The following is a 13,295-nucleotide window of genomic DNA, read 5'->3' as shown; positions in this document are numbered from 1 at the left end:
GGAGGGGTGCCGCGGGCATGCCCCTGCCTGTGCTCCTGTCTGCCGTGGGCTGGCTGAGGGAGCCGGCAGCCACTTGCTGAAGAGTGTGCGGGCATGGTGGCTGGCGGTGTCCCAGCTGAAGTCACGCCAGGCTGGCTGGGGCCAGTTCAGGGGCTGCATTCTGGGGAGCCAGCTGTCCTGGGGAGCCAGGTGAGCAGGTCCTTCTGTCCCCCGCCGGCCCCAGGAAATGCTGAAGTACAGCAGGAACTGCGAGGGGGCCGAGGACCTGCAGGAGGCGCTGAGCTCCATCCTGGGCATCCTCAAGGCCGTGAACGACTCCATGCACCTCATCGCCATCACCGGCTATGACGTGAGGACCCAGGGCCGGGCGGGGCATCCACAGGGCTTCCTGCAAGGATTCCAAGCTCCAAGCCCCCTAAGCTTGGAGGTGACAGGCGTTGCCCAGAACCTGGCGGCAGCCTGGGTCCTGGGTCAGGAGGTCTGGGTGGACCTAAGAGGAGCAGGAGGCCACATGGGGCCCCTCTGCACGTGGGGAGAGGCAGGAACGTTCCTCCCAAGGGCACGGGTCTCCAGCAGGACAGGGTTCTCGCCTCCTCCCTCCACTCTGCCCTGACAACAGCCGTCCCTGATGAGCAGCTGTGACCACCTGTTTCCTGTGGTGTGGCTTGGGGCAGGCGACTGACGGCAAGTGGCCATCGGAGGCACACTGCTGTTTGCCCCTCATAGGCCCGTCTCAGGCCGCTGAAGCCTTTGCCCCCTGTCCACTTGGCACTCAATCTCATTTTAAATTAATAGATGTGACTTGTTTACGCAGAGATGCCACACCTCCTCCTGTGACTGACGTCTTGCGTTAGTGGCACACCTGCCAGTGTTGACGTGTCACTGTCACGTGCGGCTCCGAGTGTTCTCCCGGGGCTGAGCATTCCGTAGTTGGGGATAATGCATAATCTTCTGTGTCCAGTGTTGCAGTGTCACGGTCTGACAGCCCGAGGACCCTCTGTCTGCCTCATGTCCCTCCTCCTCCCAGTCCCCGGCAGTCACCCATCTTTCATTGTCCCCATGGTTTTGGCTCCTGAGAGTGCCCTGGGCTGGGAAGTGGCCTCTGCAGGGGGAAGCTGCCCAGGCCCCACCTCGGCCCCTGACGCCCTGGGCTCTGTCCTGTGGCAGGGGAACCTCAGTGACCTGGGGAAGCTGCTGATGCAGGGCTCCTTCAGTGTGTGGACAGACCACAAGAAGGGCCACACCAAGGTGAAGGAGCTGGCCAGGTTCAAGCCCATGCAGCGGCACCTGTTCCTGCACGAGAAGGCCGTGCTCTTCTGCAAGAAGCGGGAGGAGAACGGGGAGGGCTATGAGAAGGCCCCCTCCTACAGCTACAAGCAGTCCTTGAATGTGAGTGAGACTGCGGTGCAGACCTGCGGTCCCAGGGAGGGACGCCTGTGGCCGGGTCGGTGTCTAACAAAGCCTGGGTCTGACCCCGCGGGCACTGGTGCCCAGCACCAGGTGAGGACCCCAGGACCGAGGGGCGTGGTCTTTAGGTTGAGAGTTGGGGTTCCCGCCACCTTGCCCCCATGTCTTCAAGCCAGTGGACATTGACACCGGTCTCTGATTCTGCACTCACCAGATGACTGCCGTGGGCATCACAGAGAATGTGAAGGGTGACGCCAAGAAGTTTGAGATCTGGTATAACGCGAGGGAGGAGGTCTACATCGTCCAGGTAGGGCACTCACCTGTCCACAGGCCAGGTGCAGGGGAGCCCTCCTCCTCAGGACGGCCTGGGAAAGCCCTCTCGATAGGCCTTGTGTCTTCTGCCCGGGGTGACGGACCTGAGCAGGATCCAGGGTGGACTGCGCAGGAGAGGGCTTCGTCTCAGGGCCTGGTTCCCTGGTGCAGAAGTGGTGGCACTGTCCTCACTGAGCGGATGGGGAGCCGGAGCTGAAATGTAGACTCGGGACACAGCCCTTGGCTTGAGGCCCTAGTTGACCCAAGTGCCCTGTGAGGGGCTGAGCCACGTGTGGGGCGGGGCCCGGCCACGTGCTCTTCAGGATTCTAACACAAAGGATGACATGGCCCTGCGCAGGGGGCATGGGCAGGCAGCCCTGAAGCCCAGGATGCCCTCCAGCCCTGCCACCAACGCCCCGCAGAGCCGAGACAAGCAGGGGCCCTGCTCGGACCCCTCACGGCCCCCCAAGGAGCAGCCCATCTGGAAGCACTCGGCTCGGAGCCCAGGGGCCCAGGGCCTCTTGCTGTCCTGAGCCTGCACAGCAGCCCTGTGACTGCTCCAACCCGGGCCCCCCACCTGGCCGTTTGTCATCGACCTGTGGGCTTCAGACCAGCCACTGATCTTGTCACCTAAAGAGACCCAGCATAGGTTTGCTGGAGACCCCACGGTGGTCCCCAGAGCTCCAGCCTCCTGACAGGTGACTGTGGGCACGGCTGCAAGGCCCTTTCCTCTGCAAGGCAAGCGTCCCACGAATGGGTCCCCATCTGTCCCTGTGACTCATGGCAGTGATCTGACTGGATTCCCAGGAGTGTCCTTGGAAGTCTCAAGAGTGCATGTCACTGGGGACCCCGGTACTCACTCCTGCATTTCTTTTGGGGAACAGGCACCAACTCCTGAAATTAAAGCCGCGTGGGTGAATGAGATTCGGAAGGTGCTGACCAGCCAGCTGCAGGCGTGTCGAGGTGAGGGCCCGGCACCACTTCCTGTCCCCTCAGGCATCCACAGCTCCCACAGGCTGCCTGAGCGCAGAGCACACTGACACGGCCTGCGGCCTTCCTTCCCCTGCAGAGGCCAGCCAGCACAGGACCCTGGAGCAGTCCCACAGCCTGCCCCTGCCCGCGCCGTCCAGCACCAGGTGAGGCCCACACAAGGCTGGGAGCCTGGCACAGCTGGCACGGCCCTGGAGCTCACTCACAACTGTCACCGGGGCCTCCTGGTCCTGGGGCCACGTTTGCCCCAGGTCCCTCCAGTGTCATTGTCTGGGAATTACATGCTGGTGGCTTCCCCGAGGGTCAGCCCCAGAGACACCCTCGGCCCGCTCCCCGCCATCCCATCCCCGGCCTCCTGACTGTTGCTCCCTGTGGTCTGTTTCCCACGACGGTGGGGACTTCGCCGTGCACTGCTTTGTCCTCTCTCTGTCCTCATTTTTCCTTTGTTATTTTATTGGTTCACTTTATTCTTCCTCTTTCTTACAAAAGTCACCTTGTATCACTCATGGAATCAGTGGAGCCCAAATAAATGAGCCCTAAACAGAGACTTTAGAGAGACCCCCCCAGCGACTCCCCCTGGTGGGGAGGAGGGTGCTTCCTGCTCTCACCTGCTCCCTGGCTGGACCGCCACTGGGCCACACTGGCTGTCCAGGGCTGCTCCCTGCTCTGAGGCAGTATGGTGGGCTGCCTGGGGGTGGGCTGGGAGCCGAGAGCACCCAGACTCCCATCCTCAGAGAGTTCTGGAAGCTAACTGGGCAGCCGTTTTGTGTGTCTGATGTCACCAGCCCCTCAGGAGGGAACTCGAGACACGTCAAGAAGCTGGAGGAGAGGAAGACAGACCCCCTGAGTCTGGAAGGATATGTGAGCTCGTCGCTGCCGAAGCCCCCCGAGAAAGGCAAAGGTGGGTGTCTGCCGTGACACGAGTGACCCGTGCCTCCACAGAGTGTTTCTCCGGCCATGTGCGGGGACGTGCCCTTCCTGGGGCACTGGGCGCAGTGCTGGGACTCAGGGTCCCCTCCCCCTCCAGAGGGCCTGGGACTCACTGCCCACCCCGCATTCTGACTCTCTGCGCCCCGCTCCAGCCAACTCGGGGAAGCATGAGGACCGGCCCCTGGGCTCTCTGCCCGCCACGCTGGCCGGGCTGCAGGCCCTCTGCACGTCTCTCTTCCTCCTAGATGACGCGGTCTCTAGCTCTACTTCAGAAAGTTCCGCACTTTCCAGAAAGCGCTTCACCCTGCAGGGCTTTGCTAACCTCAAAGGTCAGAGAGGTAAAGAGGCACTGCTGCCTGAGGTCTGCTTCACCTGTGTTCCTGTGGGGGCCTCTGTCTTGCATGGTGTGGTGGCCACCTGGGGGGGCCTTCTCAGGAGGCCCCGCCCCTTCATCCCATGCACAGCCCATCCAAAGCTCTTTCACAGCATCCTCCTGTGACCCCTGAGTGTCCATTACCAACTCCCAAAGTCACCTTTCAGGGTGTCCTTTTGAAAATGTCAAGGCCAGCTCTGTGGGCCTGCTCCGACCTGGGCTTCCTGGCTCTCTGGCCCGACTCTGCTCTCCCTGCCCTGCCCGCCCCTCTTTTCCCCTAGCTGCCCAGCAGTTGTCCTTCTGGCTGCAAACACTCTCCCACCACAGCCGAGACCCTGGTCAGGTACCCTCTCGGGCACCTGCTGGTGAGCGGGCTGGCCAAGGATGCCCGATGGAGATCCCATCGGCTCCATCGGCCTGGAGTGCTCCTTGGTGGCCAGAGGCCTGGCCCCCAGCCCTGGAAGGCTCCCTCCCAGTGCCTGAGGCCAGGCTGACCAGGGCCCTCTCCGGTGGCCAGATGCTGGTGCAGAGAACGGTGGGCTCTTCTCAGTGTGGATGATGCTTTCGGCCGGCGTCAGGCCTGAGGGGCGCAGCAGCCCTCACAGTGCTGCACCTTTGATGACGCAGAGCCCAGGACAGGTCCTGGGGCGGAGCCCAAGCCACAGCCCAGCAGCCCCCCTTCTCCCCCCTGCCCTCCCCCTCCCCCATGCCACCTCGCCTGCCCGCAAAGCTACTCTTGATCTGGAGGGAACCCCTGGTGCTGTGTGCATCCCATCTCACGGGCCCCCTCCGCCCCTGGCCACCCCTCACTCTCTCTCTCTGCCTCTGCCTCCTCCTGCAGCTTCTCCTACCAGTCCTGACAGAAAGGCTAAGCGGCATGCAGTAAAGAGCGACCCGACTCCCTTTGGTTTGCGAGGTAGCATGGCTCAGCTGCTGGACACCGGCCGGGAGGGCGCTGTGTGGCCCACGCAGGTCACCTAGGATGACACGAGCAGGCCCCACAGCCAGAGGTGGCCCTGGTGGCCTACAGCTAGATGCCTGGTGACAGATGCTGGGGGACCCTGGCTTCCCACTGACCCCTCAGCAGACCTGGCCCTCATGAGTGACCTGGCTGGAGCTGGGCTGGGTTGCTGTCCAGTGGCTGTGGCCCCACAGCACCAGCACCCGGCCCGCCTCACCAGCTTGCAGCCTTCTGAGGCCATGAGGCGACAGATCTGGTCCACCCTCCCCTGGCAGAGGGGAGATGGCTGTGTGGCAGATGGGAGGACCAAACTCCATGTTGGGACCGGGCTTCTTGTTTCCTGCTCATTCATGTTCCAAGGGCCACCCCCAGGGACACCCAAGGCCTCCTCTGCCCGGCCAAGGACGCAGGTGCAGGAGAGAGTGCCAGGTTTTAGATCTCCTGAGCTGTGCAAACAGTCGTGAAGGTCCCCAGGGGCACGCTGAACAGCATCCCAGTCCGCCCCAGAGGCCACCCGTACTGCTGGGCTCTCAGGCTCATTCCGGTCTCCAAGCTCAGAGCCCCCAGCCTCCCACGCCAGCCCTCTTGCTGCCGCTGGGCATGGTTCAGAGCCAGGAGCCGGTTGGCGTGCCCGCCTGTCCTAAGCACAGGCAGACACCCAGCCCGCTGCAGCCGAGACCCAGGTGGGCTCGGTTGGCAGCCTCTGCGAAGGTCTGCTTGTCCGTTAGGTACTTTCTGCTGGTGACCAAGCCTCTGAGCCCTCGGTGCTCTCAGCCCAGGGCACACTGCGAGGGCTGGCCGAGTTGGCCTGGCGGACACTGCAGGGCAGAACCGGCGTCCGCCCCCTTGGCAGCCAGGCAGCTTTGCCTCTGCAGGTGCCCCCCTCCTGTGAGTGGAGTGAGCACTGTGTGTGCTGCTGGGAGGGCACCTGTGGTGCTGGGCCCACGCCCCCCACGGCTCCGTGGGCCATGACCAGTGCTTTACTGAAAGCCATGGGCCTGGAAGTCGTTTTGCAGCATTGACAATATAAAGGACCTTTCTGTGGAAAATGGTCACAGGCCACAGGTCACAGGTCACCTGGGCCTCATCTTGCACAGAATCCCCCAGCGTCCCAGATTGAGAGGGGGGCACCGGCTTCAAGGCCACTCGCCTCCAGTGCTCTGTGTGCCCACCCCTCAGCAGGCTGTCACGTCTCCCGCACGCCTTCTCGCCAGGGACCCTCTGAAGCCCGACAGAGGGCTTGTCCAGAGGCTCCCGGCCGAGCCCCCGCCTGGCACTGTGGGGGTCCTCTGGCAGTGCCAGAGGCTGAGCCCTGAGGTCTCCCTCACAGACACGATGCTAAACAGGGGTTTCCATGTCACATCCGGCTGGGCCGAGAGAAGGCTCTGCCTACAGAAGGTGCCGATCCTGGCGCCAGTGCTCCAGCTCCAAGCTGGGCTGCAGCTGCAGGCAGGCTGGGAGCAGGGAGGACAGGCAACTGCCCCGCAGACCCAGTCCCCAGGTCCTGCCCAGGCACAAGCCTGGTGTGGCACCTGCAGAGCCAGCTGCACAGCCATCCCCCTCGCCTGCAGCCAGCCCCAGGAGAGTGGAGCTCGGAAGGGCTCAGGCTGCACCTGGCCTGGTCTGAGGACGGGCCGGCTCCCTTGTCCAGAAAGACAAGGTGACTTCCAGGCCTCTCAGCAGAAGCTTTTCATTGCCAGCCTTGAACGTCCTCAGGCGTGGGAGGGAGCTGGCCTTCAGAGAGGGTTTGTCTTCGTGGGTTGGGTAAGGCACACATGCACTCATGCCTGGGGCTCCTCTGTGACCTCTTCACACCCCAGCACCTCTCTTTCATAGGAAAAGGCAGCTTCAGCCTGGAGCAGGCCGTGGCAGGTGCAAACCCACTGGGCACTCTGCCTGTCTCTGACACGCTTGTTCCTTGTTGAAGCATTAAGGTGTCATTGAATGCCCTGGGCATCTGTCTTCGGCCCTGTGCTTCTTGGTACTGAAGGCAGGTGCCCAGTGCACTTACTCTATTTATCACCATTGAGAATTCCTGGTCTCCATCTCCCCCATGATGGGAACACCACTGCCACCCCTGGGGGACACTAGGCAGGAGGAACTCTAACAAGGCAATAGATATAGTCTAGGTCCCGCCTGGCTGGCCAGGGTTGGTGGGCTGGACTAGAGGCCAAAGTAGAGCCTGGCTTTGTGGCAACCACTGTACAGCCTGTCCTGGTTGCTCAGCATCCCCACCTGGGTGCTCCCTACCCTGCGAGTACACAGCCCCCTCAGCTTACAGACCAGAGATCCGTGGGGTCGTTTGGGGCTAGAAACTGCCTTCCTGGCTGGTCTGGGAGGTGTTGGTTGTCACCGTGTTAACTGAAATGCCTTCTCCTCCAGTGTTTGCTGTAGGGTGGGGGCTTGTGGGGCTGCAGCCTGACACAGGCACAGGTCTCCGTGCAGGGTCTGGGCTTTCTCTCCCTGTGGATTGGCAGCTGGGAGCAGATGCCATCACACCCCATCAGTCTTCCTGTGACTTGGAACACAGTCCCAGCATTTTGACAATGGGTGGAGCCAGGAGCCTAGGCAGGCGGGTCCTGGGATTGGCTCAGCTTGGACCCATGGCTGCACATTTCAGGGAGTCTGTGGGACTCGCGTGGAACAGCTGGATGGATGGCAGCTTCTCATGGACGTGGCCCTCACTGGAGCCTCTTCCTCCCTTAGGCTGGAGCAAAACGTCCCACTCACTGGAGGTCCCTGAGGACGAGGGCGGCTGGTCAAGTGCTGAGGAACCCATCAACTCATCTGACGCAGAGGAGGATGTTGGAGTGGGCCCCAAGAAGCTGGTAACCTTGTCCTGCCTGGGTGGTGGTGGTGGGTGCTGTCCCCTGGAGAAGGAGTATTCTAGAAGACCTACCTCAGCCTGGGTCTTGCAAGTGCAGCTACAGTTCCTCACGCCGAAGTGCTCTGTGTTGGCCTGGGTCAGTGTCCATGCCCAAGGTCCCAGCACACTGTGTATCTACAACTTACAGCCCCTGCATAGTGTGTCCTGTCACTCACCCTCCACATGGACAGAATGCACTAATTAAGCTTTCCTAACACTGTATACTGGCGCCTCCATCTCACTTTTTAAGAAATTGAATTATCTTGATTGTGGATTTGCATCATCCCTAGGTATGGGCTCGCATTATAAACCATGTCCTGTTTTTAACAGTACAGCAGGAAAAGTCATTTACATATTAAATTCCATATTAGAGTCGGGATGACCCCCACAAATACCTATTTGGGTCTTTCCCAAGAGGGCGCATTAACACTGGTCAAGAGTGAGAGGGTAGACATGAGGACACAGGGAGGGCGGCGTGGCAGGAGGGACTGGGGCTGGTGAACAGGGGAGAGTAGAAAGGGCAGACAGGAGGACACAGGAGGGACTGGGGCTGGTGAACAGGGGAGAGTGGGGCCTGGGGAGGGGTTGGATCTTGTTCTCAGTGTGGAGATGCTGGCTGCTCTGGGCCCAGTAGGGAGCCAAGTTGGGGTTGTCCACCTGGGGCAGGTAGCTGTGTGAGGAGGATGGGCCCTCACCAATCCTGCCCAGGCCCTGCTGCCAGAGCGCCTCCTGCAGCTCACGTGCTTCTGTGAGGCCAGGAGTGCCCGTGCTGCTCAAGAACAGCCTCTGCTCCTCGGCCCACATTCCACAGCAGAACTAACCCCATAGACAGTGGTTTAGTGTCCACTGGGTACCAGCATTCCCAACACCTGATAATGCAGGGAACACAACAGATGAGGATCTCCTCTCACAGGAAGCACAAAACAGCATTCAGCCTTGTCACAAAGAGAACAGCCTGAGAGGGCCACCTAGAACGAGCCGGCCAGAGGGCAGGCATTCCAGAAGGGGGGTTGCTGAGCGGAGCACGAAGCCCAGTGTGCCCAGCCGCCAGGCCAGGGAGCCTGAGGACGCCTGGCACCCACGCTTGGGTTTCTAACGTGGTGATAACAGGCGCCTAGCAGCATCTTCCTAAAACAGGTCCTTGCTCCCAGGGCGGGGTGTCTTGAAGCCCGCTCTGGACGCACACTCCCTGCCCTGAGTGGCGCTGCCCAGGTGCCAAGTGCAGCACAAGTTCGTGTCCTCTTGCTGGCACTGAGCAGCAGGTGCTGACCCACTGGCACTCCGCCTGTGTCCGTCTCCCGCAGGTCCCTGGGAAGTACACAGTGGTGCTGGACGATGAGAAGGGGGGCCCAGACACCCTCGCCATGAGGAGCGGGGACGTGGTGGAGGTGGTGGAGGAGGGCGCTGAGGGGCTCTGGTAAGGGGTCAGAGCTGGGCCCACCCGGCACCCCGCCCTCTCCCCGCCCCCCCTCTCCCGCGCCCCGCCCTCTCCCGCGCCCCGTCCTCTCCCGCGCCCCGTCCTCTCCCGCGCCCCCCCCGCCGTCCCTCCCGCGCCCCGCCCTCCTCCCGCGACCCCCCTCTCCCGCGCCCCGCCCTCCTCCCGCGCCCCGCCCTCTCCCCCGCGCCCCGCCCTCTCCCCCGCGCCCCGCCCTCTCCCCCGCGCCCCGCCCTCCTCCCGCGACCCCTCTCCCCCGCGCCCCGCCCTCTCCCCCGCGCCCCGCCCTCTCCCCCGCGCCCCGCCCTCCTCCCGCGCCCCGCCCTCTCCCGCTTCCCACAGGTGCCGGTGCCTCGCGCCGCTGCCCGCTGACCCCGCCTCTTTCAGGTACGTCCGGGACCTGAGCAGCGGCCAGGAGGGCTGGGTGCCGGCCGGCAGCCTGTCGGCCCTGCTGGGCACGTCCGGCTCGGCGCAGTGTCTGAGCAGCTCAGGTAAGGCCCTCGGTGCGGGCGCGGCCCCGGCCCGTCCCACGGGAGGTGCGGAGGGCCGCCGCCGCAGCGATCTCCCGGTGTCCCCGCAGAGTCGAGCCCGGGGTCGGCCGTGCTGAGCAACTCCTCGAGCTGCAGCGAGGGCTGCCCGGCGCCCTTCTCCGACCTCCAGGGCTAGCACCGCTCTGCGCTGCGCCCGGCGCTGACCCGCATGCAGTCCCTGGTCGTCTTTTGCGCGGGCTCGCGTAGTTTGGGGAGGGGACGGCGCTCCAAGATAGCCAAACCCAGGAGGACCCCCGTGCACCCGCCGGCCGCAGAGGACAGGCCTCAGCAGCCGGCCCCCGGGGCCGAAGCCAGCTCCCAGGACCAGGCCCCAGGGCCACTGCCAGGTGCCGAGTGGACGGGGAGGGGCCTGGGGACAGCCCCTCACCCGCGCGCGGCCGCCCTCCTCGGTGCGGGCGCCTCCGACGCCTGGTCTGGTGCTGGCTGTGGGAAGGTCCCGGTGGGAGCCGCCGCGGAACGCCGCCGGAGAGAGGGGCCTGGGGAACTCTTGTCTTTTATAAGTTTCTGATTTTTTAAAAACAGAGATTAATCCCGTGGCCATTTTTTGTGGTACTTTGGCCTCAAATCTTTACCAAGAATCACTGTGTTTACATGAAATGATAATTTGATACTGTATTTGATATAAAACTATTTTTTTGTTACTGGGGTTTACATCAAAGCTCGTTGTCTATATCACTAAATGATTTGGGCACCCCTTGAAGCACACCTGGTCACAGGTGAACCCACACACATGGATAAAATCAGGTGGTGTCTCACAACCAAAAGCAGTAAGAAACCAGGTCCTTCTACATGCATCGGCCTCATTTCACAAGAAAATTTAAACTCTAATTCAAAATATTAACCTTCTTTTCTACAAAATAAGGGGACTCTCAATTTTTTAAAGAGCTTCACTGAATTAGTGTATTTTTGTTGTTTTTAAAGACAATGTAGAGATGCAGTTTCTGTGGGGTCTCTGAGCTCCCTGTCCACTGTGCTGGGTGAACAGGTGTGCTGGCGCCTCAGGCAGGACCAAATCCTTCTCTGGCACCACCTACCTGGCCTTGCAGGAAAGTCCGCAGGTGTGGTTAGGGTTACCTTGAGTGATGTGTGCAGGGGTCTCCTGTGTTCAAATCATGGCAGAACTGGAACCAAAACCCTTCTGCTTCTCAAACCCTTTTTGTGTTTCAGAAACAAATCTGTCCTCTTGAGACTTCCCGGAGGGCAGGTGTGGTATGTGTGTTTGTGTGTGTACCTACGATCTGGATGTAAAGGCGTATTTATGGTCTCATGCTGCTGAACATGTGTCACTTTATAGTCCTCCCTGTCTCCTTGCCCTGCTGCCGTGGGGGCTGCCGCCCCGCTGTGGCCAAGGTGAAGCGCCCTCCCCACCCTGTGGTGCGGGAGCCCTTGCTGGCCAGACCTCCAGAGGAGGGGATCACGCACGAGGCCTGTGAAGACCGCAGCGTTTCTCCTGGTGCACACTTGGTCCGCCTCATCTCCAGTCCAGATGCGGCTCCTTCTGTCTCCACCTGGGCTTGCCCTCTCTCTGTGATCTCTCCCTCATGAAGGCACTTTAAAACGTCATGTTTCATTGACTGTTACTTTTCTTTTAACTGCTAATGTAAATGAAATTTAAAAATCAGAGCTCTTTATTGTATGGATGAAGTTTGAATAAACGTCAGAAACCCCTGCTCTCGGCCTGCTCTCTGAACACAGGCCGGCCCTGTGGAGCCCCACGATGGTATAGGGGGGCCTGCACAGCCAGGCAACAGAGGCTGGCGGCCGGCAGGACCCAGGGAGCGCAGGCCTTGTAGCTTGGGTGCTTTACCCCGTCCAGCTGTGGTGATGATAAGTAGTAACGGGTGTACACGTCAAAACGTGAAGGTGACCCGAGAGTACCTTTACAGAATAACACCCCACAACTTCAAACCAAAGTGGCGGAGAGTGCAGGAAGGTCGTGGGCCCAAGAGAGGAAGGGAACACAGTAAACAGAAAACATGAAATAGGATCCAGAGAGGCCCAACCCACAGAAGGTGGGAGGAAGGTGGTGACCTACACAGGAGGCTGACTTACAGGAAGAGCACTGAACTGGATAGGCAGGTAACTGATGAAGGATCCCTGGAATAAAAATATGCCAAGATCGAAAATAAAAGAAAGCAAGAAGACCAGGAAAGTACGGAGCAGAGGAAGCAGCATAACAATGCTGAGGACACAGCCATGGAAATAGGGCACTTAGAGTACAAGGAACAGTGTGCAAACACCTAAGCAAACAATAATAAGCCCAAAACACAGAAAGCAAGCCTTGGCAGGCAGGGCAAGATGCCACTTCCTCCTGTAAAAACTGTTAACTGTCCTTAAAAATAGAAAAGGCAGTGCCATGTTCCAGCACACATGGTGCATTCTCCAAGTGTCTACAAACCAATGAAAAGACTGTAGTAGGGTGATCATTTACAGCAATTTGATTTCTTTGTTATTCATTCATTAACTCAAGTATTTTATTTCTTCTGGGCCAATTTTAACAATTCAGCTTTTAAACATTTGTTTTGAAGACATTTGGGGGTCTGAAAGCTATTAGAATAGACAAATAACTGCTAAAGGAGACCCTGAAACATTTGCTATTGAACATTTGTTTAGAAGAATTTGGGAATGTAAAAATATGTTTCCAAGACCTGGATTAGAAAGGCCACATCATGGGGATCTGGTCCCTAGAGCTGGACAGGTGTCCACGTGTTGGCCAGGGTCTGAGGGCTGCAGCTGAGGCACAGCTGAGATTGGTTTTACAGCCAACTGCATCTAAGCTTTACATGACACAATTAACGAGTTACCCATTTGAGGAAGCTGAAAAGTAGGTCCAGCAAACTCATCAGAAGTGTGAAAAGGAAAGGAGAAAAACAACAAAACCCAGACAGACCAAATTGTCCCCAAGAAACCTCACAAGAGGGACCCATTGGTCCACAAGGAATAACAGCTTTTAATTGAGAGAACCATAAGAACAAATTCCTACTAATACGTCTGGGAAACAGAAAAAATAGGAGACTTCTTTTTAAAAAGCTAAATTGTTAAAAATTAGTCCAGAAGAAATAAAATGCTTGGGTTGATGAATGAATAACAAAGAAATTAAGTTGGAGTTGAAAAAAACTCCAGATCGTACCAGACCAGGTGGTTTTCTAGGCATGTAAAGGTATTTATACAAACTGGTTCGAACAAAAAATATAAATATTCCTGAAGCAAGTTTTTCCTTGGTACACAAAGACAGATATTATGTACGAAAAACGTGAAATTATGAAGATGAATACAAAAATTCCAGAATCCCAGCAGTATGTTACAAATAAAAGTCCCAGGAGCTGGGGTGTGGCTTGGTAGTAGGTGTGCCTGCCCTGCTCCCCACTGGAGGCCCGGGCTCCAACCCCAGCGCCACCCTGCACAGGCACAGATGACACTTACCCAAGCAGGGGTGTCCACAAGGCACAGATATGCGATGGCAGAAACAT

The 13,295-nt window shown here is 59.2% G+C and overlaps 1 protein-coding gene across 10 annotated transcripts in view; it reads left to right on the top strand.

The window, feature by feature from the left end:
- Mcf2l (MCF.2 cell line derived transforming sequence like) overlaps positions 1-11,494 on the top strand; it is a 100,088-nt gene extending 88,594 nt beyond the window's left edge. For 3 of the 10 annotated variants that reach the window (XM_026415137.2, XM_026415134.2, XM_026415144.2), the window contains 11 exons: positions 224-349; positions 1,168-1,389; positions 1,622-1,714; positions 2,604-2,682; positions 2,789-2,855; positions 3,495-3,610; positions 3,885-3,977; positions 4,854-4,928; positions 7,680-7,801; positions 9,144-9,256; positions 9,662-11,494. In XM_026415137.2, the coding sequence (XP_026270922.2) occupies positions 224-349; positions 1,168-1,389; positions 1,622-1,714; positions 2,604-2,682; positions 2,789-2,855; positions 3,495-3,610; positions 3,885-3,977; positions 4,854-4,928; positions 7,680-7,801; positions 9,144-9,256; positions 9,662-9,881 (1,326 nt within the window). In that variant the 3' untranslated portion in view covers positions 9,882-11,494. The remainder of the gene's footprint in view (positions 1-223; positions 350-1,167; positions 1,390-1,621; positions 1,715-2,603; positions 2,683-2,788; positions 2,856-3,494; positions 3,611-3,884; positions 3,978-4,853; positions 4,929-7,679; positions 7,802-9,143; positions 9,257-9,661) is intronic. The other 7 variants (XM_077795107.1, XM_026415138.2, XM_026415143.2 and 4 more) reach the window with 5 other exon arrangements.
- The last annotated feature ends 1,801 nt before the right edge of the window (positions 11,495-13,295 follow it).

Source organism: Urocitellus parryii, chromosome 2 (genome assembly GCF_045843805.1).
Source record: "Urocitellus parryii isolate mUroPar1 chromosome 2, mUroPar1.hap1, whole genome shotgun sequence".
NCBI classification, from domain to species: domain Eukaryota; kingdom Metazoa; phylum Chordata; class Mammalia; order Rodentia; family Sciuridae; genus Urocitellus; species Urocitellus parryii.
This window is presented reverse-complemented; position numbering and strand designations above follow the sequence as displayed.